Source organism: Tenebrio molitor, chromosome 5 (assembly GCF_963966145.1).
Source record: "Tenebrio molitor chromosome 5, icTenMoli1.1, whole genome shotgun sequence".
In the NCBI taxonomy this organism is placed as follows: domain Eukaryota; kingdom Metazoa; phylum Arthropoda; class Insecta; order Coleoptera; family Tenebrionidae; genus Tenebrio; species Tenebrio molitor.
In genome coordinates this window covers 7,162,689-7,186,842 of record NC_091050.1, presented here as the reverse complement: position 1 = coordinate 7,186,842, position 24,154 = coordinate 7,162,689, and the positions used below count along the sequence as shown (strand labels likewise).

The 24,154-nt window shown below is 36.2% G+C and overlaps 6 protein-coding genes across 9 annotated transcripts; 3 read left to right on the top strand and 3 right to left on the bottom strand.

The window, feature by feature from the left end:
• Nucleotides 1-191: 191 nt before the first annotated feature.
• On the top strand, nucleotides 192-3,163 carry LOC138131514 (putative ankyrin repeat protein RF_0381). The gene is made up of 3 exons (XM_069048571.1): nucleotides 192-473; nucleotides 524-1,615; nucleotides 1,912-3,163. Exons 1-3 carry the CDS (start codon nucleotides 395-397, stop codon nucleotides 2,448-2,450), a joined length of 1,710 nt encoding a protein of 569 aa, XP_068904672.1. The 5' UTR covers nucleotides 192-394; the 3' UTR covers nucleotides 2,451-3,163.
• Nucleotides 3,164-3,844: 681 nt separating this feature from the next.
• LOC138130265 (uncharacterized) lies at nucleotides 3,845-9,073 on the top strand. The gene has a single exon (XM_069046694.1). The coding sequence runs from the start codon at nucleotides 3,845-3,847 to the stop codon at nucleotides 9,071-9,073; it is 5,229 nt and encodes a 1,742-aa protein (XP_068902795.1).
• Nucleotides 9,074-9,643: 570 nt separating this feature from the next.
• Nucleotides 9,644-18,187, bottom strand: LOC138131517 (ankyrin repeat domain-containing protein 39). 4 transcript variants are annotated; one of them, XM_069048579.1, is made up of 3 exons: nucleotides 18,054-18,187; nucleotides 10,226-10,536; nucleotides 9,644-10,166 (listed from the first exon to the last, which is right to left on the bottom strand). In XM_069048579.1, exons 2-3 carry the CDS (start codon nucleotides 10,524-10,526, stop codon nucleotides 9,943-9,945), a joined length of 525 nt encoding a protein of 174 aa, XP_068904680.1. In that variant the 5' UTR covers nucleotides 10,527-10,536; nucleotides 18,054-18,187; the 3' UTR covers nucleotides 9,644-9,942. The 4 variants fall into 4 exon arrangements, with proteins under 4 accessions (XP_068904680.1, XP_068904678.1, XP_068904677.1 ...); XM_069048577.1 differs by lacking the exon at nucleotides 18,054-18,187 and adding an exon at nucleotides 12,029-12,174; XM_069048576.1 differs by lacking the exon at nucleotides 18,054-18,187 and adding an exon at nucleotides 11,093-11,235.
• On the bottom strand, nucleotides 11,384-12,022 carry LOC138131518 (uncharacterized). Its single transcript, XM_069048580.1, has one exon. It carries the CDS (start codon nucleotides 11,855-11,857, stop codon nucleotides 11,525-11,527), a length of 333 nt encoding a protein of 110 aa, XP_068904681.1. The 5' UTR covers nucleotides 11,858-12,022; the 3' UTR covers nucleotides 11,384-11,524.
• Nucleotides 18,188-18,329: 142 nt separating the features above from the next.
• On the top strand, nucleotides 18,330-20,348 carry Atg3 (Autophagy-related protein 3). The gene is made up of 6 exons (XM_069048575.1): nucleotides 18,330-18,558; nucleotides 18,686-19,018; nucleotides 19,069-19,188; nucleotides 19,243-19,392; nucleotides 19,792-19,919; nucleotides 19,974-20,348. The coding sequence occupies exons 1-6, from the start codon at nucleotides 18,487-18,489 to the stop codon at nucleotides 20,131-20,133; spliced, it is 963 nt and encodes a 320-aa protein (XP_068904676.1). The 5' UTR covers nucleotides 18,330-18,486; the 3' UTR covers nucleotides 20,134-20,348.
• LOC138131513 (zinc finger protein 271-like) lies at nucleotides 20,319-23,934 on the bottom strand. The gene is made up of 8 exons (XM_069048570.1): nucleotides 23,754-23,934; nucleotides 23,398-23,659; nucleotides 22,878-23,345; nucleotides 22,309-22,535; nucleotides 21,863-22,242; nucleotides 21,027-21,700; nucleotides 20,625-20,971; nucleotides 20,319-20,570 (listed from the first exon to the last, which is right to left on the bottom strand). Exons 1-8 carry the CDS (start codon nucleotides 23,892-23,894, stop codon nucleotides 20,388-20,390), a joined length of 2,682 nt encoding a protein of 893 aa, XP_068904671.1. The 5' UTR covers nucleotides 23,895-23,934; the 3' UTR covers nucleotides 20,319-20,387.
• Nucleotides 23,935-24,154: the final 220 nt, after the last annotated feature.

The following is a 24,154-nucleotide window of genomic DNA, read 5'->3' as shown; positions in this document are numbered from 1 at the left end:
TTCCTTTGTGTCTTGTCAAAACAAATGTGACGCAATTGTGAAGACGCAAATCAAATTTTCGTACAACAAATAACATTTGTTATGACTATTTTTTCATAATATTTAATAAAAATAAAATGAACCAATCGTATAAATTAAGACCACCAACATAAGAATTTAAAAGTCACTGTTTTTCATAACGGCTTGTGTGACATTAGCAATAGATTTTTAAATGTCAACCTGTCAACAAAGTGCGAAACGTCAAAATTAAACAGAGAGAGCAATGGAGTTCGAATTCGATTAAATTGTAATTTTAGCAATCGCTCGTAATGCAGGGCAGGCTGAAAACGTAGCAACCCAGGAAGATAATTAAAAAATTAAATCATGTTTACAATTAGATGATACAAAGTAAATCATGGAATGTTTAAATGAGTTGTTGATGCATGCCATTGTTCAAAATGATATAAAATGCCTAAAGTGTTACTTAAAAAGTGGTATGTAATTGCATTTGATGGGGTGTAATAATTTAAACATCACTTATTAGGTGTGAACATCAACAAAATATGTTCAACTGGAATGACTCTTTTGGGAATGGCAGCCCAAACTGGGAATCTCTCAACTGTAAAGATGTTGATTGACTATTCTAATTGCTCCAGTATTGATTTTAACATAAAGGGCGATATTAGCACAAAACCAGCTTTATTACATCTAGATTTAAATAATCCTGAAAGAAAGTACAAAAATATTGGTTACTTTGTTGTACGCAAAGATATTGAAGAAACTGACTTTGGAGAAGGTCCCACACCTGAAGGAATGGAGGGTCTTGAGTGGGATATGGAAATAAATGAAGATGCTACAGTGGAGCCTGAAAAGGAACCATCAGATATGAACATCTACCAATGGTATGCTAACATTCTGAATCGAAGTTCTTTGGTGTTAAAGTCTCCAGACAATGATATTGCTAGACTTGACAGTCATGGAAAAAATGTACTTCATTATGCTGTAAGATCAGGCAACATGGAACTAGTGCGCTATCTTGTTGAAACTTTCAATGAAATCAGTATAAATCAGAGTGATGCAGCTTCCCTAAGCCCTTTACATATAGCTGCATCCAAGTGCCATCTGCCTCTAGTGCGTTACTTAGTTGATAAGGGTGCTAATGTAAACTGTACTTGTCGGGAACGTCGAACTCCATTGCATGTTGCAGCACAACATGGCTACATTGAAATCATGCAAGTGTTGATAGAGAATGAAGCTGACATCAATGTTTTTGACATGAAGGAACGTTCACCGCTCTCTTTAGCGGTGCTGGGGTCTAGAGAGAGTGCAGTACTGTTGTTGATAAAGAATGGAGCTAGATTGAATCAAGAAGACGCCGCGGGATTTACACCTCTACGAAGAGCAGTATGGAACGATTGTACTCCCATTGCTATGATGTTGCTAAATGCTGGGGCTAGAGTCGTCCAGTCACATTATTTGTTACACGCGGCCGCCAGAAGCAACAATGCGGAGATGGTGAGGGCTCTTCATGAAGCGGGAGCGCTTCTGAATATTAGAGATGACCAAGGGAACACACCTTTGATGGTGGCGTGCTCCAGAAAAAACTTAACGGTGGCGAAATACTTACTAAAACATGGTAAGTTTAGCTAAGGGGATTTTTGCTGTACCTGCGATGTGTTTTTTGTTAATATTTTTTAGCGTAGGTTGTTACAAAATAATAGATATCCATTATTAATTCAGGTCTGTTCATAAAAAAAAAGTTTGACTGAAATTATTTCGTTTATTTATTTTAAATTCATTGCATAATATGTGCTGTTTTTACGTTGAACCGTTGGAGAATCTTGTGTAATTGATTTTCGATCACAACTGAATCCTCAAGGGCAACGACCTTGTAGTTGGGTTTTACACGTTTTGTTTAATTTTTTGTGGCAGATGCTAACGTCAACGCAGTGAACAACATCAACGGCATGACGGCACTCCACATTTGCGTCCAAGACATCCGCGAAAAACGAAGCTTGGAACAGTTAATCGATCTACTTGTGTCTTACGATGCCGACATGAACGCAACAAGCTACCAGGGAAGTGTTCTTTTCTATTCAATTATTTTGGAAAACCTTTACGGAGCCGACGCCCTCGTGCGACACGGCGTTGACGTGAATGTAAGGGACGAGCGAGCTTACTTCGACAACTTGAGTTTAGCTAAACGACACGGTAATCTTGATTTGGTCAAGTTGATAGTTTATTCCGGGTTCGATTTGGCCAATATGGCTTTCGATTTAAACTCGTTGAAGAGCCAACCGGACGATCCCGTGCACGATTTTTTAGTTCACATTAAAAGCACACCTTTGCACCTGAGGGAAATATGCAGAATCAAAATCAGGAGAAGTTTGGGACGACATCTCATCAGTAAAATTAGCAGACTTCCGTTGCCGGTGTGGTTACAGCGGTATTTGGCATTGGAAATTCTGTGAAGCCTTAAAGATGTGAATTTATGCAGATCTCTTATGTATTAATGTAACAAGTATTATACGAATATTCGGACAAATCAATTTGTCTTACGTAGTGTGGGCTTAAGTATTAAAATATGGATGTAGATGTTCAAAAAGGAGGACCATTGATGTGTAGAAATTTATGGATTAATGTTAATGGAAAACAAGAAATTTAGTGCCCTTGGAATAGTAATACAGCCTAAAGACGGCCCTCTTTTATTAGTTTACAGGTGGCTGCCGGAAAATGGGTACACACCAAAAAACGAAGAGATGATGTCATTTTGAGACTTTGTAACAAACGTAAGAATTCCAGATCTATGCATTTTTAAATTTAAAGCGTAAAAACTTTCTTAAGTTTTTTATGAAAATAAATTTTGTATTTTACAAAGCTTATAAGCGACATCAGTTATCCGTCAAGTCTTCAGTTCAGTTTTTTATTTTGGATTGTTTGTACAAATCCAAAAAAAAGAATATAAATTTACAAGTGCAAAAATCAAAACATAAAATATAAGCCTCCATTTCTGTACCGCCTGTAAGTATAGAAATTATAGCATTCCCTCCTTGTTTTATTATAGATATGTTGTATAATCTAGTCAATTTAATATATACATATTATAGAATATTGAATATTATAAATTTTATTAATTTTGTGATATTTTAGTGTTCTAAATAAAAATAAATTTTTGTATAAAATATTAATTCTCGTAACTTGAGCAGATAACGATCTTTTGTTTTACTTAATTTCAAATTCCAGCTAAAAATACCTCTTTCCGTTTGTACAAAATAATGTAATTTTGAATGTTATTGTTAGAAAGAGGTACTGTAGCAGGTAGTCCTGCCTACTTTCTTTGTGAGAGGGGTGAAATCACCCACTCTTATTTAAGTCGAGATATAGCGGTAAAAACCAGAGTCTACCACTATCCTTGGTACTTAACACTTGTACATCAACATTTTGTCATACAATAAAGTTTTTAAGTAGTTATACAAAGACGACTATATCATTTGAACGGCTAATATCACCACCCAACAGTGATTAATCGTTCATAATTTTGGTCCTTCGAGCCGGATGATTAAATCCATATCACACGACGGTCGTCTAGTGTAATAACAAGTGTAATACAACAACAATTCAAGAAACAGTTTCGACACCCAGAGGGCAGCAACGATTTCGTCACCTTCAGCAAGGGCAAAAGGGCAGCACGAATAGTCACCGAATTGGGTAGCAGCGAAGCGATCATCACTCAAGACATCAACAAAGGTTAGTGGCTCTCAATCCTTTCAATTTCCCTTCCAAACTGCATTACTACGTACGACTTCTTCTATTGTTCCTAATTTCGCAAATTTTCATCTCGACCACGTAAATCAAATCAATCATTATGCCCGAGACATCCTTATTAGATGAATCAATTGCCAAATTAGAGGCTCTAAAAAGGAAAAGAACCTCATTAAAAGCTAGAATTACGCGTATTCAGAACTTTGTGTCTAATTTTCAATCAAATGATAATGATGTGTCTCCACTAGAAACTAGAAAAACATTCATCGAACAAATATTCAAAGAATATGACGAGGTACAGACTGAAATTGAATCACTCGATCTTTCATCAGAGGCGATTGAGACACAGACTCAGGACCGCGACGAAATTGATTTAAAGTATCTCGATGTATTATCATCAATTCAAACAAAAATTAGACAAACGACGCCTCCACCGCACACTGCGGCCACAGCGAATCCTAACGGTAGTTGTTCCAGCGCTAATTCACATTGCTCTAATCGTGATCAATCAATCAAATTGAATCTGCCAACTTTAAATTTAAAATCTTTCACTGGTTGCTATAAGGAATGGTTGTCATTTCAAAATTCATTTAAATCCATTATTGAAGACGAAAACAACATGCTAAACAACTGTCAACGTTTCCAATATTTGCGATCATGTTTATCTGGTGAAGCTTTGCGAGCAGTCGAGTCATTAACGGTGTCATCAGAAAATTATAATGTAGCGTGGGATATCTTAAAGAAACGGTTCTGCAACAAACGGCTGATCGTTCACGATCACATAATAGCCATCACAAAGGCACCCCAAGTAATTAAAGCCTCGCATTCGTCACTTAGGTGTTTTTTAGATACGTTGAATTCAAATGTTGCCGCGTTAAGACAGCTAGAAGTACCGATTGATACTTGGCACGCTCTTCTAGTCGTAATAATTGTGGACAAATTAGACGACAATCTTGCAAGAGAATGGCAGGCTACATTAACCGACGAGGTTCCAACTTACGGTCAAACGATCGAATTTTTAGAAAAGAAATGTCAGTTGTTGGAATCCTTAAATCTATTGCACCCCAAATCGAACGTCAATCCGAATCACAATAATGCAAAAAACAATATGTCACAAAAACGAAGCACTACATCTTATGTTGCCACAAACAAACTACATTGTACATTTTGTAAAAATGACGATCATACAATCTTTCAGTGCAATGAATTTACAAAATTAAATGTAGAGGAAAGAAACGCTCAAGCTCGAAACCTGAAGTTATGTCTTAATTGTCTAAGAACCAATCATTTTGTTAACAACTGTCAGTCCAAATTCAAATGCCGTAAATGCAATCAAAGCCACAATACGCTGCTTCACAAAGAAAGACAAATCACGCAAACCAATGAAACACCAGCACAGGTAGAAAGTTTAAACGCTCATTCTATGAGGTCCCAATCATCAATTATTTTGTTATCAACCGCGATCGTTCTCATAGAAGATCGTAATAATAAGTCACATAAATGTAGAGCTCTCCTGGATGCAGGGTCCATGAACAGTTATATTACGTCATCATTTTCCAAAAAATTACGTCTACAGCAGAAAGCCGTAAATATAACCGTTGGCGGAATTGGTCAAATTTCGACGAACATCAAACAGGCCGTCCAGGTAAACATCAAGTCTCAGTACAATAAGTTTTCGGCGAACTTAAGTTGTTTTGTTCTGGAAAAAATAACCGAAAATCTTCCCCTGGTGACCATAAACATGTCTGCAATAAATATTCCAAAGGAATTACAGCTAGCCGATCCGAAATTCTTAGAAACTGCACCAGTAGACTTACTTATCGGGGCTGATTTGTTTTGGAACCTTTTATGTCAAGACCGCAAGGAAATAACACTGAAGAACCATAACAAACTAATGCTGCAAAATACCCATTTAGGTTTCATTGCGGGTGGGTCACTAAATATGAACAATAACAATAGCTCAAGCACCTGCTCGCTTTCTCTAACGTCGGTAACCGACATTTTAGAGAACCAGGTGCAGAAATTCTTCGAACTAGAACAATGCAGCAACCCTTCCGAACAAAAATGCTTTTCAAATGAAGAGATTATGTGCGAGCAACATTTTATTCAAAATACGTGCAGACAAACAAACGGAAAGTTTCTTGTTAAACTGCCATTAAAAAATGATCCTCCAATTCTCAAGTCAAACCGCGATAGTGCTGTAAAGTTTTTTAACAATCTGGAACGAAACCTAAACAAAAGGCCTACACTAAAATCAGATTATGTGCAATTCATGCGGGATTACATCTCTTTGGGTCACATGGAGGAAGTTCCGGGTTGCGAATTAAATAAACCGAACTGTACATATTTGCCCCATCACGCGGTACTCAAGGATTCTACATCGACCAAGTTAAGAGTTGTTTTTAACGCGTCATTTCGCTCAGCTGATGCATTAAGTCTAAATGACAATCTTATGGCAGGACCTACAATCCAGCCAGAGCTTTTTGCAATTTTGTTGAGATTCAGAACTTTTAAATACGTCGTAAACGGGGACATAGCTAAAATGTACCGTATGATAGAAATACATCCCGATCACAGTGACTATCAACGAATTGTTTGGCGCGAGAACACCGAAGATCCGCTAAAAACGTATAGATTAACCACTCTAACCTACGGTACAAAACCGGCCAGTTTTCTAGCAACAAGATGTCTTAAAGAACTAGCTCTTCAAAACGTAAATCACTACCCGGAAGCCGCTAAAGCAATTCAACAGGATTTTTACGTAGACGATCTTCTGACGGGAGGAGACTCACTTGAAAACCTAATCACTTTACGAGATCAAATAATTCAAATTTTAGCTCATGGTGGTTTCTTATTACGTAAATGGGCCGCCAATCATCCTGCATTAATTCCAGATAGTCACGAGCCTAATCTCAACGTCAGTTTCGATAAGGATGCTTACACTAAAACGTTAGGGCTTTTTTGGAATCCTAATCACGATTCGTTACGCTATCAGGTAAAACAGTGCGACATTCCGAAAAGACTAACAAAACGCGAAATCCTGTCTAAAACTGCCCAGGTATTCGATCCATTGGGTCTTGTGGCGCCAGTAGTAGTAAAAGCAAAAATAATCCTTCAACAATGCTGGAGTTTGAAAATTGGATGGGACGATCTATTACCTGAAACTATTTATTGTGCATGGGTTAAGATCTTGCAAGAACTCGCTCACTTAAACGAAATCGAAATTCCCAGAAACATAATAAAATCAAGCCCCGTACAGGTGCAACTACATGGTTTTGGTGACGCATCACAAATCGCATATGGCGCTGCTGTCTATCTAAGAACAACTGATCATAGTGGCAATCATCAAGTTCACTTAATTTGCGCTAAATCTCGTGTGGCTCCTCTTCGCGCTGTTACGTTACCACGCTTGGAGCTGTGTGCCGCCTTAACGTTGTCGCGATTATTTAATACAGTTTTACGAACGATAAATGTCAAAATTGATCAGCAATTTCTCTGGACAGATTCCACAGTCGTTCTGGCATGGATAAACGCTACATCTTCAAACTTACAAACATTTGTAGGAAATCGAGTTTCCGAAATTCAAACGCTAACGGATGCGAAAGATTGGTATCATGTCAAAAGCGAAAGTAACCCTGCGGATGTACTAAGCCGAGGTGCTTTACCTGGTCAACTCAAAACTAATAAACTGTGGTGGAACGGTCCTGATTGGCTGTCAAAAAACAACGACACTTGGCCCGTATCTAACGTAAATCTTTCGGATATTGAAATTCCAGAACGGCGAACTGTCACTCTGACCAATATTCATTCTCGCGAAAGACAACTACCGCTTCTTACAAAATTTTCAAATTACAAAAAAACTGAACGCGTAATGTCATGGGTATTACGGTTCATCAACAATTGTAGGAAGCCAAACCAAAGGCAAATCTCTAGTTCTTTAACATGTGAAGAATTAAAAGATTCCATGAAGGCCATCATGCGTTTAATTCAAGAAGTTGCATTCAACGATGAATTAGCTTGCCTTAAACAAAACAAACCGATTAACAAGAAATCACGTTTACTGTGCTTAAATATTTTTCTCGACAAGAATGATAATTTAATTCGCGCGGGAGGTAGGTTGCAAAACTCATCCTTAACTTACGATGTCAAACATCCCATCGTGCTACCAAACGATCACCATTTGATTAAGGCATTAGTCAAACACGTGCACATTGAGCAACTGCACGCTGGTGTTCAGGGAACTTTAGCCGCGTTACGTCAAAATTTTTGGATAATTTCTCCACGCAGTGTGGTACGCAAGATTTTGCACCAGTGTTTGCAATGTTTTAAAGTCAAACCAAGCGTTATGTATCCTATTATGGGTAATTTGCCCAAATCCCGTGTCGAACCAACCAGACCATTTTCAATCAGTGGCGTAGATTATGCCGGGCCTATTTACATCAAGGAATGTCGTGGTCGCAGTAAGCGTACTGTGAAGGCATATATTTGCGTCTTTGTCTGTTTTTCAACTAAAGCCGTTCATTTAGAACTAGTTGGTGACTTAACGACTCAAACCTTTTTGAATGCGCTAAAACGCTTCATATCAAGACGTGGTCATGTGTACCATCTTTATTCGGACAATGCTACAAATTTCGTTGGCGCCAATAGAGAATTACTGGAACTAAGAACATTTCTAAAGTCAGCTTCATTTAGTCAAATTACAGAAAATCTGGCTAATAAGGGTATCTCGTGGCATTTCATTCCCCCCAGATCCCCGCACATGGGCGGTATTTGGGAAATAAACGTAAAATCCATTAAAGGTCATTTAAAGAGAACAATTGGAGAAGTCGTGCTTTCCTACGAAGAATTGTATACCCTGTTAACAAGAATTGAAGCAGTCCTAAACTCCAGACCCTTGTGTCCCCTGAGTAACGATCCTAATGACCTTAATCCCATAACCCCTGGTCACTTCCTCATCGGAGAGCCATTAACTTCTATAAGCGAAAGAGATCTTACGACGACGAGGATCAACCGATTGACGCAATGGCAAAGAGTGGAACAGATGAGGCAGCACTTTTGGCACCGCTGGCAAAGGGAGTACCTTGTTCAAAACATCAATCGTTCCAAGCAGCTCCGTGGTTCCGGTTCCAGACCGTCCACCCCCGCCTTGGAAGTTGGTTCCATGGTGATTCTAGTTGAGGACAACACGCCGCCACTACAATGGAAATTGGGACGCATCGTAGAACTTCATCCCGGAAGTGACGGTGTTGTGCGCGTAGTGTCCGTAAAGACTGTCAATGGCATCTTCAAAAGAGCCACGCGAAAGGTGTGCGTTCTGCCAGCGAATGAATAGACTATGTTTGTATCGTGTAAATATTTGTTATAATTATGCATTAACCCTTTTTTTTACAATTGACTTCAATGTTTGTATTTTTTAATGTTTTTTGTCATGTTTATTATGTAACAATCCTTTTTCTAATAACCATGTTCGATCTTTGCTAATTCCAATATTTTTGAAGTCCGTGCCTTCAAGGGGGGCGGTATATGTACAAAATAATGTAATTTTGAATGTTATTGTTAGAAAGAGGTACTGTAGCAGGTAGTCCTGCCTACTTTCTTTGTGAGAGGGGTGAAATCACCCACTCTTATTTAAGTCGAGATATAGCGGTAAAAACCAGAGTCTACCACTATCCTTGGTACTTAACACTTGTACATCAACATTTTGTCATACAATAAAGTTTTTAAGTAGTTATACAAAGACGACTATATCATTTGAACGGCTAATATCACCACCCAACAGTGATTAATCGTTCACCGTTGATATATCTTAATTCTTTGATCAACTCGCCGTCACGCAAGAAAATGAAAGTTGAAAGACACGAATTAAACACGACAGTTTCCCGTCGCTACAAATAAAAACAGATGTCATTGGACCTTTTATTGTTTGTTCTTACATTAGTTATGTCAACATCTCGACGTCCAACGTGGGCGCGAACGCGAGGATATGATACAAATTATTGCATCAACAATTCATAATCACATAAAAGTTAACCTTTTGCATGTGTGTGAGTGCAGCCTTTATTAATCTCATGTATTGTACTTAACTAGTCATTACACTAAACAGTTAGGTACAAAAATTACAAAGTGAATATATGAATTTGGTGATTATGTAATTAAATTTAAATTAACCCTGATATAGCAGTATAAAATATAGTATATCTTTTAGTCAAGTAATGTCAACAGTTCAGTAGTTTGAACATAGTCCACTGGTCTCTTGTTATGGATGTCCACTTCATTTTTTAAGCTAGGTTCCATCTTCAACAGATACTCGCAAACATCGAAATGTTTATTTGCGGCGGCTCTGTGCAGAGCTGTTTTATCATCCGCGTCTTTCAAACGACAGTTCGCCCTCCTCTCGATCAGAAACTTGACTATTTCAAATTTTCCTGTGGAGGAAAAATTGACAGATCTAGAGTGAAAAGCGACCGGACAAATCCGAAGTTACCTACAGTGGCGGCTCTGTGAAGAGGTGTGGCTTTTCCTTGGTGAGTGACAGCATCAACGCAAGCACCCTTGTCCAGAAGAAGCCTGCAAACGTTCAAGTGTCCGTTTCTGGCGGCATAGTGCAGAGCCGTGTAACCCGCCGCATCCCTTTTATCCACGCAAAAACCCTTATCCAACAAATGTGACGTTCTATCTATGTCGCCGTACTGAGCTGCATACCATAATCCGCGTTCAAATTCTAGTTCATCTAAAGACTGAGATACTGAATTTGATGATCCTGAATGTCCACCGCATTCGCACATTGCAATTTTTCTGAAACAAACAAGATTCATTTACACAACAGCGTCAAGGACCAAATTTACTGTTGTTGAATGCCAATTAAATCACTTGTGAATCTATTCATAGGTGTTACTGACAAGTGTAAACACTCCACGTTGTCAAACAAAAAACCCGACTGGAATCTTACAGCGCAAAAAGGGCATCACGTAAAAAAAGAGTTAAACGGAGATTTTATTTTGTTTTATAAAAAAACTTGTATTTTACCTTCTTACAATTTACCAATACATGAAACGAAGTATTTAATCAGATTAAAAGCTCAAAGATTTATTAAAATCTAGAGCTTGTTGTCTGTGCCATGTGGCGTCCTCTATGGTAAATAATTGCTACAAGTAAGATGCAAGGTTGAGAATGGCTGGGACTGTTGATAACAAAGTGATATAAGTAACTAACCTTTCTCTGACCTTTTAGGATGTATTTTCTTTTATAAAACAAAATATGACACATATGACGCTGTTTAGTGCTGTTTAGTATTAGGTAGAACTTGATTTCTATTAAATAATTTGTGTGGTCCATTTATTGTCACACTCACCTTATAAATCAAATTTGGATAGTTTACTTTGCGTTTAGTAATAAGTAGTTGTTTTATGAAGTTTATTGTTGGTATACTATTAATTTTCACACACACACGGCACTATAATTGTTAAACATCACGCTGTAATGTCCAAACGATCTCGGTTTCTCCTGTGGTCCCAACAACCCGATATCCCAATTGTCCCAACGCATTCACAACTTGCAAGGGAGATGCTTTCAATAAAATTCCGTTGATAACGTCTTTCTTGTAGTTTTCAAACCTTTTCACTAAAGCGATAGTTTCGTCTTCATTGAGGCCAAACACTGCACTATCAGCGGCATGCAAAGACGCCTTCACAGCCACGTAGGCATACGTCCCCGACGACATCAACAAACTCGCTGGTATTTCCATGTTGTCTGATTGATAACTGAGTACTCAGGGATAGATACGCTAATCTTCTTTAAGCTCGGCGGACGCAGCGACATCAGAGACGGGAGGCTCCGGTTCGGCAAAGTCCTTGCGCATCGTCCACATGTATTCGTTGTAGTCCTGTTTGATGGAGGTGGACGACGAGGCGACCACTTTGTACCCCAACACTTCCAGGGCCGTCAGAATAACGCAAGGGTGTTGCATGTACACGATCGTACAATCATCGCAATAGCCCCCAGAGGAGAATCGGTTCAGCTGTTCGATATCTGCAGCTTTGAGGCCGGAGACGAGTACTCGCCAGGGGTAACGCTGTCCGTAGGCCGCCAAATTACCGCGCACCAGAATGTAGGGCATCGGGCACGCCTCCTTTCACGATAAAGCCTCTCACTGATAATACGCACTTTCCGGTTTTGATAACATTTTTTATCGATATGTAATGATGAGTATTTATCACATTGTTTAAAAGCCGAAGCTTCCGGTTGAGCTAAACAACAAAAATCGGGGATACAAACGTGCACTACATACCTTGTCGAGTGTACAAAGACAGAACGTGAACGTGAGGAGTTCTCGTTCCTGCTTCGTGTGGATACAATTAACTTCACGTCATCAAGGTCACACCGAAACGTAAGCCACTGCCACTACAGGCCCGGCCTGGCGTCTAGCCCATCGTAAATAACTGTCAAGATTAGAAATCTACGATAATATGTATACCTAACCGAGCATTGTTCAAATTATGCTTTTGCTCCCGTACTTACGTGTAACACATTTTACATATATTTCTAATAGAGGCGATCGTAGTTAAACCGTTAATTAGAAAAGCAATGATTGTTTTTGTTGTACGGTTGGTTTCACGGTAAATTATATCTCTGAAAAATATTAACTTGAAAATCGCATTCATGAATCTAATACTTTCCAATATCCAATGAGAAACCGACGTTTATTGTTATAACCATGATTATAACCAAAACCATGGATAATAGATACCTACATAAAATATTTCCGGAAAGAATTTTGACAACTCTAGGTGTAAAGAAAAATATTTCCACTGTGAATAATAAAAATTGCAAAATTTTTATTCAAATTACGACATTTTAATAAATAAAAGTTCAAATTCTACAGTCTTGATATTTTTAAAAAACTTGAGATACATTTTTTTATCCTTCAATGACGGTTAATGTATTCATGCGATTTTCCTGCCGAATATCCCTCTGCATAAATTCCGTAGATAGATTCATATCCTGAAAATTGTATTTCGTGCTGACAAAATTGCCTTGTCAGCAATGCACTCAAAAAAATTTTCGGACAGAATCTAATCTATTTGTAAATAGGTACCGTTGAAATTTAAAATTTGAATTCTATCCTTGACCTTAATGGAATGAATGAAAAACTACTCCGATTTCAGATAAAATCCTCATAATCTTACAGATTATGTTAATTACGTTAAACATTGTTGGTTTTCGTATTATTTGCTTTAAGTGGCTTCAGGATTTATGAGATCTTTTGTGGGGTACAGCCGCCCGCAAAAGAATCGAGCCTACCCGGCTGCAAGGGAATAATCACCTCTCATAAACTCGTAAATCTAGCCTGCAACTATTTCGGACAGTTTGGTATACGAGGGTTGTTTCATTAATTTTTGGTCATTACTTAGACGCTTCTGAATTAAAAATGTTTCTTTTCTTAGATATCCCTAGAGTTTGTCTGTCTCTATATTTAAAAATTATTGATTTAATTCGATTGCAATAAATGTGATTTGTAACGGCCGACGTTTAGTAAAACTATAAAAATATGTGTATTAGCGCTGCTGAAATTTAAAAACTACCACCTGTTGAATTAAGTTGGTAAAATTAAAATTACACTAAAGCCCAGTTTATTCACCTTCAAGTAACTTTATTTGATAATTACCGTGGATCTACCAATAGCAGATTCTAAATCATAGCAACTACTGGCCAGATAAATTTACTGGGTGAATAAACTGGGCCTAAATGTCCAAATGATAACTTTTATATTACTAGGATGCCAGCTAGACCTTTTGATCGATCTCTTTATTATGTCAAAAAGTGAGTGCCGTAAAAACAATGAAATCTTTTAAATAACACAAGATTACAACAAATCGAATTTTTATTTATAGTTTTCATAAGGTATCATTGACATCACTGTAACCAAATATTTCTATTTCCCCTATGTCAAAAATCAACTGTAAGCATACAACGTTGTAGGTTGTATTTTCTACGTAATCCAGTGTTGGTGGTTTTTTTAGTTTTGTAACAGATAATAGAAACCATGTCTCCAAAAAATTGAATTATAGAGCTAATAAAATAAAATAATTATCAGTAAGTACGGGGTGATCAAGAATGACTGAGTCTGTTGGTAACAATGAAATTTGGCAAATTTAAAATTTACCAACGAAGGTTCATTTTTGTAATAGTATAAACATAACCTGCATAACCAAGAATGTGTTTAATGTCATCTCAAGTTAAAAAATCCGGTCAGTGCGTGGTCAGTGCCAATTACTAGACAAAAATCACCAGTATTTTCAATTGTTTCATTGCCAACAGACTCAGTCATTGTTGATCACGCTGTAGTAATATAACAATTGACTTGAACATCGCATTGATTTGCAAAGGTGATGCCATTCCCAATCCCGATTTATGCATTTTTACAACAAATTGACACAATTCGCATGATTTTAAAAAATGTGAAACGTATTTATTAGTTACTATAAAGAGTTTGCTTTCAAAAATAATCACCAATTTATTTTAGAGAAAGAGTTACAGTGATGGATAGACGTTAACGAAATTTTTGATTTTAATATGATGAGTTGAATCTTCAATAAAATGATACACAATCGAAATAACCGGTGTGCTTAATAGAAAAAATACTTAAATATGTAACTAAAATCAAAATTATTGTAATAATGAACGTAACAAAATGGATCGTTACAATATTTAAGAAAATTCTGGGTAAATTTGCAGAGGTAAAATATCTTTATTAAACAAAACTAAAACAACATTGGGGCGGGGAGGTTAAAATGGCCAAACATATTTTAAATAAAATTTTCAGACGTAAATAAGAATCTCAATAATCGTGAAATAATCGTCAGGTATAATAAATTAATCAGGGCTTATGTTTCTTTTACTGTTTGAACAAGTTCTAGCTGTTAGGTGCCGTAAACGGAGAGTCTTGCTTTCATACCATCGAGGGTTTTATGACAGAGTTGTAAATTTTGGTATACCGATTACAAAATAGTGAATGTCTGCTTTTATCTAAGTCTTATTTATTTTTTAACTACGAGTATTTTATCCCATGTAATGATAATTCATGTGTAACGATCGAAAATTGATTAAGATCAATATTAAAGAAACGCAACAGAAATAGTGAACAATTGTGCCATTTAATTTTTAATGAAACTTATTTGTATCTTACACTACTTGTGTTCTTATTAGCGAAAATAAAAGCACCAAAAGCGGATTTTAAAACATAATTTTATTCAACAAAGCAAACCACACTGAACTGAACTAAAATTACTACAAGAAACAATTTGTAAATATGTAGGTAACTAAACCCTTCCCCGAACTACCTGTGGCAAGTTGTTTTGTAATGGAATTCCCAGGCAGAAAAATTTTCTTTACCGAAAATCATCGATTTGCCCTTTAGCGCGGGCCTGGTCTCTAGGTATTTTTTTTATAAATTACTAGCACCGGGCAATGCTTCGCTATTGCTAAATTTGGTTATGTATGAATGAAATAAATATAAATGCAGTTAGATAACAAATCATTTATTCAATTGAAATCACATGGATTTAATTGTGTGATGATTCTTTTTTGTTTGTTTTGTTGCTGTTTTGTTTTTGATATTGTTTGTTTTCTTGTTCTTCAGCTGAAAGGTGTGGTTGTTAGGTAAGTTGTTCGAATAAAATAAATAGAAATCAAAATTAGTCCTCTCGGTTTGTCTTTTACTAGCAAGTGGCATAACAATTCTGAACGACTGTAATCAGGTTTACAATTATTTTCTTTATTATTTCCAGCATTTACAAGTAGTAATTTTTTGTTCGTTTTACTTCAAATAACGTATGGAAACATGGCTTTGATTTTTCTCTCTCATAGCCATGGATACAACATAAATGAAATATTTGCAGACTATTGGGATACATAGAATTTTTTTTTTTCTATAATTGATTCAAAAAATTGAAATTCACGCATAGTTATCTGTGCCTGAAGTGGGTCATTTTCTGACGTGTATTTTTTTTGCATTGTTAGTAAGATCGAAACCATAGAAACCATACAAAACAGTGTGTGAAATGCAATTTCACGCATACGACTATTTCTGTTTTTCGTTTCACGCACTGTTTTTTATTAGTTACCTAGCAACATGGTCACTGCATTGAAACTTCAGAGTTCCTTCAAAAATTTGAATTTTTAATTTCAATTTTTTTAATCAATTATAGAAAAAATATTGTTTATATTTCGTGCGCGAAGATGTTTTTGTGCATTCAAAGGCTTATACTGCCTCGACCTTCGTCTCGGCGTAAAAGACCTTTTCATGCACAAAAAACACTTTCTTCGCGCACTTAATATAAAAATAACTATTTTGTTTGAGAATTATTTTCTCCTGTGTGAACAGATTTTGATAAATGTCACAACTTTTCAATTGTGGGCCCACTCATACCAAAAAAAGTCCAATTTGCACACGAACTCGTTAAATAAACTACATACTACATATTAAAAAATATTGCCACATTTACTGTAACGAATAGGTCCATTTCTCCTTGGAAAAAGAAGATTGATTTTTTTTTTAACATTTCTACCTGATATGTATTTTAATGACTACTTAACAACGTACTGCTAAGCTGTTCCGTGAATTTTGGGGCACCCGGTATAATGTAAAATAGTAGTTTAATACAACGTTTTTTTGTTCGACGAGCCCCTTAAAGGCTCAAAATCGCTTAAAATCTTTAAAATTAGCTTGACATTTCCTTTTGACAAGTTGTGACCTTTATCAAAATCCGCTCGCACAGGAGAAATTTCTCAAATTCTGACAGTGTCGAACAAAAAATTAAATTTTTGAAAATCGAGATTTTTAGAATACAGAATACAGGTAATCTTAACAAGACAACCATTATTTGTCGCTGACGGAAATCCCCGGTTCAGCCAGGCAAGATTTTACAGTCTTGGGTAAAATGGATAGTTGTATTAGATTTCACCAGGAAGAATGTTTAGTTTGCTGTTAATATCTACTATGTATTACTATTTATTTTGGTGGTAATCTAATTTAATTTTTACTTTTTTGTACATAGGTTTATTTATAGCAAATTTCTCTATTACTTAAAAAAAAAACTCAAGTTTAATGTCATAGTTTGCAATCTAGCTGGAGTTTCTTTATTTTAAGATTTCAATAGAAAATCGCACGGCACTCAAAATCAGCTAATGAATGAATTAGAACTTTTAATAACTGCCTAGCAACTCAAAAATTTTCTGATATTTTATATGTTACATACCCAAGCAAAATTAATAAGCGGTAATTTTTTGATAATTTTTCTTTTAACAGTTTCGCTGTGGATTTTCACATTAGTTTTATAACAGCCTCTTCATAATTGCCCCATTTTTGCGTTTCATGTTTCCAGTCCACCCCTTCAACAGCATAGTAGAATCAAGGAACTATCCAACTTGACATTGGGCTCTTTTAAGAACTGTTGAAACTGGCACCACACATTGGCCTTGCTTCGTTTTGTATTTTTTGTTTGAATTTCATCTATCTTCATTTAAATTTCCGGTCAAATTTGTCGTAGAAGTGTCGATTGTGAACGCACTGCGGATTACGAATCACAAATCAGTTGTTTAAATCTTACCGTTATTTGTGTTTTTATACCAATGGTGCGTTCACTCCAAAACCTGAATGACACATTTTACAATTTATTGTTTATGCGGTTGACAGAACACATTCCAAAGACGACTATAGAAAATTTGGGATTTTGATATAAGGAAAATTATATGGTTTTTGTTTAAATTTTTCTTTGTGTCGTGCGATTTTCTTATCGAATCAACCCTTGTGAGTAGATTAATAACTGGAATTTTTTTTCGATAATAAATCTACTCACTTGGGAGATTATAAGTGAAAATCTTTTTAGCGTATTAATTTTTGTTTATTTGTTATTCGTAATCATACGATTTTTTAACCAATAAACGTCATTGTATGACAATTTAAAAAAAATGCAACCGAATTATATTCGTCATTAAACGTTGAAATGCACAATAAAAACTCTACAGTTTTTCATTTGTCAGTCAACACCGTTTAAATAATGGACAAAAACTAATGGTACTGTCCTCGTATATCGAAATGCCTGAAAATGTTGGAGATTAGATTTATGAGTTTACGACAGTCGTCAGGTCCCTTTGTCGAAATATGGATTGGTGATTATTTCCTTGCAGAGGGTCGGCTCGATTCTTTTGCGGGCGGCTGTACAACAGTCCCTTCTAACTGTGACATTTTTATCTTTATGGCAATTTTGAGAATGTATGAATCGATTGATAAATATCTCTCTCTCATTACCCACCTTGTTAGTTTTATTCCGACACCCGGATTTATAAAAAGTAGTAAAAGTTCAAAAATAAATTTCCACACGCCACTACATGTACCAGACGTAATAAAAAAGCCATTAATGATATAACTTCAAAAACATTCTTTTCAATCGGCCATAAATCGTGGATAAACAGGGAAGACGATGACTGGTGAAATAGGTAAAACTAGGGGTAAAACCACAGTGTAAAACATTTAGATGCTAAATAAATAGAATATCAATGGAAGTCGTGACGTGAAGACAATCTCGTAAAATCAGCTGGGTTCTGTCACTTCTGTCAAATCATCAGCGCCGCTGTCATCTGTCAAATTATTAACGAGCGATCGATAACCTCAAAAGTATGGATTATAAATTTTTGCAAAAAGTTCAGTAAAAAAGTGAAATAGTTGGATTATAGTTGTACGTAAAAATGCAGAACGTGATTAATAGCGTAAAAGGGACGGCACTTGGAGTGGCCGAATATTTGACTCCAGTCTTAAAGGTACGTTTCCGTCGAAATAAACAGAGCTGGCAACAATTAAAGTGATTAGAATTTGTATTTACTTCATTTGTTTCAAAGTACAATACACAACCACGTGTCCAACAAAATTATTTGTTTTTGATGACAGGAATCCAAATTTAGAGAAACTGGAGTCTTAACACCTGAAGAATTTGTAGCTGCTGGAGACCACTTGGTACACCACTGTCCCACATGGCAGTGGGCAGCAGGAGATGAGAGCAAAAGCAAACCATATTTACCTAAAGATAAACAATTTTTAGTAACTAGAAATGTACCCTGTACAAGAAGATGTGAACAAATGGAATACTCAGAAGAGTTGGAAAGAATTATTGTGTCTGATGATGCTGATAATGGATGGGTAGATACTCATCATTATGATCAAGATCAGACCACAGCTGTGGTAGAGGAGAAAATTTCAGAAATGACCCTAAGCAATTCTAAGGTATGGTTAAAATTATTTTTCATGGATGAGAAAATATAGTATTTATTTAGGGGGACAGCATGGAGGAAGCAGCTTTAAATGATGAGAAGAATGATGATGAAGATGAAGATGATGAAGAAGCAGCTGACATGGAAGCTTTTGAAGAAAGTGGCATGTTAGATGATGAACAGGTTTGTAATTAAACAACTTCATGAAGAGAATTATTATTACAATACATTAATTAGGCTACTACAGTGATTCAGCCCACATCATCAGTTAAAGTCAAAGGGTCAGATGAAGATGGTGAAATAATTCATACTCGCACATATGATTTACACATTACATATGACAAATATTATCAGACTCCAAGGTTATGGTTAACTGGTTACAATGAGGTAAAATATCTTTCTATTTTGCGTTCATAACAGCTGAAAGCGGTTCTATAATAGCGATAGTACAATTTACGGTTATCATGTTGGTACTGCCAGTGTCAGCCAATACGCGCGAATATCCCAAAGTGTTTCAATTGTTTTTTGCCAATCATAAAATTCACCAGAATTTTAAAATTCTTACTTTTGATTTAAAAACAGCTTAATAGGTGCAAAATAGAAAAAAATAGTATAAAAAAACTCGTTTCATAAGGCGTTTATTCCATTCGTCCATTATAAAACTCGGACTTCGCGACTCATTTTATAAACTTGGACTCATGAAAAAACACTTTCTTATGAAACTCGTTTTTTGATATATGTACTATTTTTCCAAATGTTTTCTTTATTTTATTTTGCATCTGTTAGCACCACAAACCACTCAGTGTTGAAGAGCTGTACCAAGACGTCAGCAAGGATTATGCGATGAAGACTGTTACCATGGAGACTCATCCTCACTTAAGTGTTCCAAAGATGGCGTCAGTTCATCCATGCAGGTATGTACAGTTTTAACACAACGAATGATTTATAAAACGGTGAAATTATTCCAGACATGCTGAAGTTATGAAAAGCATTATTGAAACAGTAACTGAGGGTGGAGGTGAATTGGGGGTTCACATGTATCTTATCATATTCTTGAAATTCATGCAATCAGTTATACCAACCATTGAATACGATTACACCCAAAATTTTACTATTAATAGTAATTAGATTCGCTTTACGCCATCCTAAATGTGCTCTTGCTTATTACTGTTATGTTTATTCGTAAAATATTTGAGCGGTTTTTTTTATTATATTTTTTTATTAAAATGCTTGTGTAATAAATATCTACATATGAGATTGGCAACTTGAAAAATATACCCACCAATCATGGAAACAATTATACAAGTTATAAATACGATCAAATATAAAGTATATTACACAAATTTTGTTTATTATGTTAACACCTATTCGTCACCAATTCGTTAAGGCATATTAAGATACTGGGGATTAATTGAATCTTCAATGTTGTATGTGGTAACCAGACACATATTTTGATTATCTTCAGTAACAAACTGGATGTTGTTGTGAACTTTGGAATCGTCATCTGATAAAAATTGTATATTATTTGTCAACAGCTGTCCTTCAATAGGCACGTCAATTGTTTTCTGTAAATCAGTAACAGTTTATTTGTGACTTAATTTTAGTTACTTTGGAATTACCTGAGTGGAATCTTCTATCTGCGTCATAACAGATCTGGTTTTATCTGGCACTGTAGTTAAGCTGATTGGGACCAAAGTTCCATCAGTAAGCAGTCCTTGAATGTTTTCTTCGCCGTCTTCAGTACTAGTCACAACGTTTACTTGCTGCCCATCTTGCGTGATGAAACTGATAGGATTGCCTTCAGGATCCACCAATTGTTGAAACTGTATAGTTTTCACATTCTCAACATCTTCAGTGACGTTTACAATTTGTTTTGATTCTATCACTACAGGGTCTTGAGGCTCAATATAAGTAACAATGGCGTCGCCTCCTTCTTTTTCATAGGTCACAAAAAGCATTTGTTTATCTGAAATAAAGCTTGTAGTAATTTTTCCTTTCTATTCGCGCTTGAAAGATTATACCTTTGAAATTTCGATGTGTTCTGCGATGTTTCGCCAAATTTGAACTGTCTGCAAAAGCTTTAGAACACTGATCGCATTTGTAAGGCTTTTCTCCTGTGTGCAATCTTTCATGTTTCTTCAAAGCCCAAGCTTCCGGGAAAGTTTTTGGACAATGTTGGCACTTGTAAGGTCGCTCGTCAAAATGCCTCCTCATATGACATCTCAAAGTGACTTTGTGGAGAAAACTTTTCGGGCAGTATTCGCACCTGTGCGGTCGCTCATCCAAATGTCTCTTTTTGTGCAACCTAAATTGTGAAGACGTGGTAAAAGCTCTGCCGCAATGATCGCATTGGTACGGTTTCTCTCCAGTGTGGATTCTCCTGTGTTCGGCAAGATTGCCTTTCTGTGAAAAAGATTTTTTGCAGAAATCGCATTGATAGGGTCGCACTCCAGCATGCCATCGTTGGTGAAGTTTGAGTGCTGTTTTGTGAGCGAAAGCTTTGTCACACTGGGAACACCAATGATTTCGCTGTCCCGCGTGAACCGTTCTGGTGTGGTGTATCAGATTAGCGCGGGTTTTAAAAGCGGAGTTGCAGTGAATGCACCGATGAGGTCGTTCATCTGAGTGGACGAGTTGGTGGCGCTGAAGTAGCTGGCGATGCTTAAATGGTTTATCACACTTGTTGCAAACGAATCTGTATTAGAAAAAGCACGTTTGTGACATCTTACGATAATGCGTCATCAAAAGGCTTGTCTGCATCTGAAGTCAAGCTTTTTGATCACGCGTAAAATTAATTCAGAAATCGAAAAAAAAACGTATTAAGAAAATATAGATAAATTGTGTTAAAAGCAATGACCTTCTTCCGTTGGTGTGTTCCGAGTCTCTGTGGTACTGTAGACTGCTAGGATGGCGGAAACTTTTGGGGCACGATGGGCATTTATATTGTGCGTTAGTTTCGTCATCAGCGCCTGACTTTGGAAAATGCTGAAGGAGGTGCACTTTCAAACTATTGGCATAAGAAAAGCGTTTATTACACCGTTCACAAGCAAATGGACGTTCGCCTTCATGAACGGCTTTCAGATGGACCTCGTAATTTTGCTTGCAGGAAAAGTTTTTATTGCATTTCTCACACAGAAACTCTTTTTTGTTATTTACAGTGTTGTTAACTTTGTCAGTCTGGTCTTGCTTCAGAAGAGATTGCGTTGTTTTCAGGTCTGTTGGTAGCTGAAGAGTTCCCTGAAAATGCAATTATGTAAGTACCTTGTAAAAACGATTTTTAGACAAACATAAGTTTCAACTTACATATTTATCAACTTTTTCTGATATTACAAGACCGTAATGACCAGCATCTTTGTGGTGTTGGTCTAGCGTTTTCCTGTTATCTGATTCAAAGTTACAGTTTTCGTGAGCACAACTGTACTCCACCTCATGCATCTTTTTATGTAGTTCGTATCTTCCGTGGTGCAAAAATTCTCGACCGCAGATTTCGCATTGATATTTTCGTCGCCTTTTTGACTGCCCACCTGCACCTATTAAAATCATCAATGAATCTGGTATCTATATATTGTGGTCTAAAATATTTGCATCACGCCGTAATTTTGTTATTATGTATCTTTGATAAAAAATTACGAAATTTACTTTTTCGCGTCACACCAAATTTGAATCAATTTAAAAACCAAAAAATTTTAAGTGTTTTAATATCCTCACAGAGTTTGATTTTTTGTAACTATGTATGTACTTAAGATGAAGAAATTTTTTTCTAAAGAACATTCTGTAATACATACTGACTGTTTTTAGTATTTTTTTTTTACAAAAAACTTCATGTCACATTATTTCAAACACCTGCACAATATAATTATAATAAACCTTACCACTTTTATTTTTCTGTCTTGACCTATGCAAAGTTTTATTTATGATAATTGGCTGTCCTAAATCTTCCCCATTCTCTGTCTCTAACCGCCCAATAACCTCTTCAACTTTATTTGAATTTTCACCTTCTTCTAAATTTGCATCCTCTTCATCTGATATAGATTCCTCATCTATAACACCTTCTTGCTTGAACACCTTATCCAACTCTTTGCCTTGTATAGCCTCAGAATATCTAGTAGGGACTTTGATTCTTCTTTTTCTCTTTCCATCTTCTATAGTGTCATCAAATTGTTCAGCCTTATCTTCATTCTTTTCTGTTTCTTTGTCATAACTAGTTGATGCTTCATCTTCTTTATTTGTTGTTTGTGGTGGTTTTGGGGGCCTTCCCCGCTTTCTTCTAGGTTTAGTAAGTCCTTCAGCTTTTAAAGATAATTCATGATCAGGAGGAAATAAAGGACCTTGTGAGAAAACTACAATTGCAATAAGTAAGCAATCACAAAAGTTATGTTATAATGGTAATACTTTGTATAACAAATTTTTCACCAGTTTCATCTGACTGTATTGTGTAAGTGTCCACACTTGAGTTAGGATTGACATTCTTCAAAGCTTCTTCCAGTTGTATTCTTTGCTTTTCTTGCCGATACAATTTATCTTGTTGAAGTTTGTACAATTGCCTTAATTTTACTTGTCCTTCCACTATCAAGTCCATGAACGACTTCGTCGCTTCCAGTTGTATGTTACATCCCGGGCAGATTTTCGTCGGAAATTTGTTGTCATTTTCAACCTGCAATGATATTCCAACTTAAATTTCCCGCAAAAATTCACAGCAAGTAATAAAGGAATCAAAGCAGGTTCCGTCGCTTGTAATTAAAGCTTACCTTTAAGGGTAAATATTTATTGACAAGCTCGCTTAAATCTGGTTCATTTTCTTTAGTGGAAAATAGTTCAGTTCCATTTACATTTTCTTCGCCACACAGTCTACAAATAGACATTTCACATATCAAGCCTGTCAACTCCATTTTGTTTTATTACTAGCTGTCAATTGCTACTGCCAAACAAACGCCAATAGAACGTGAGCTCAAAGTCACGTGGTCATCTTTGAAAATATTGATAGTTGGATTAAAAATTGATAAACGTTAAGACCAGTTAAGACGTAGTAATGTGTTGAGCAGATGTAGATATGAAACACTGTTTCTTTTTTATTCTTGATAATACCAAAAAAAGTAATAAAAGGCAGTATTACATTAAAAAAAAGCATCAAATGTAAAAGATCGATCTG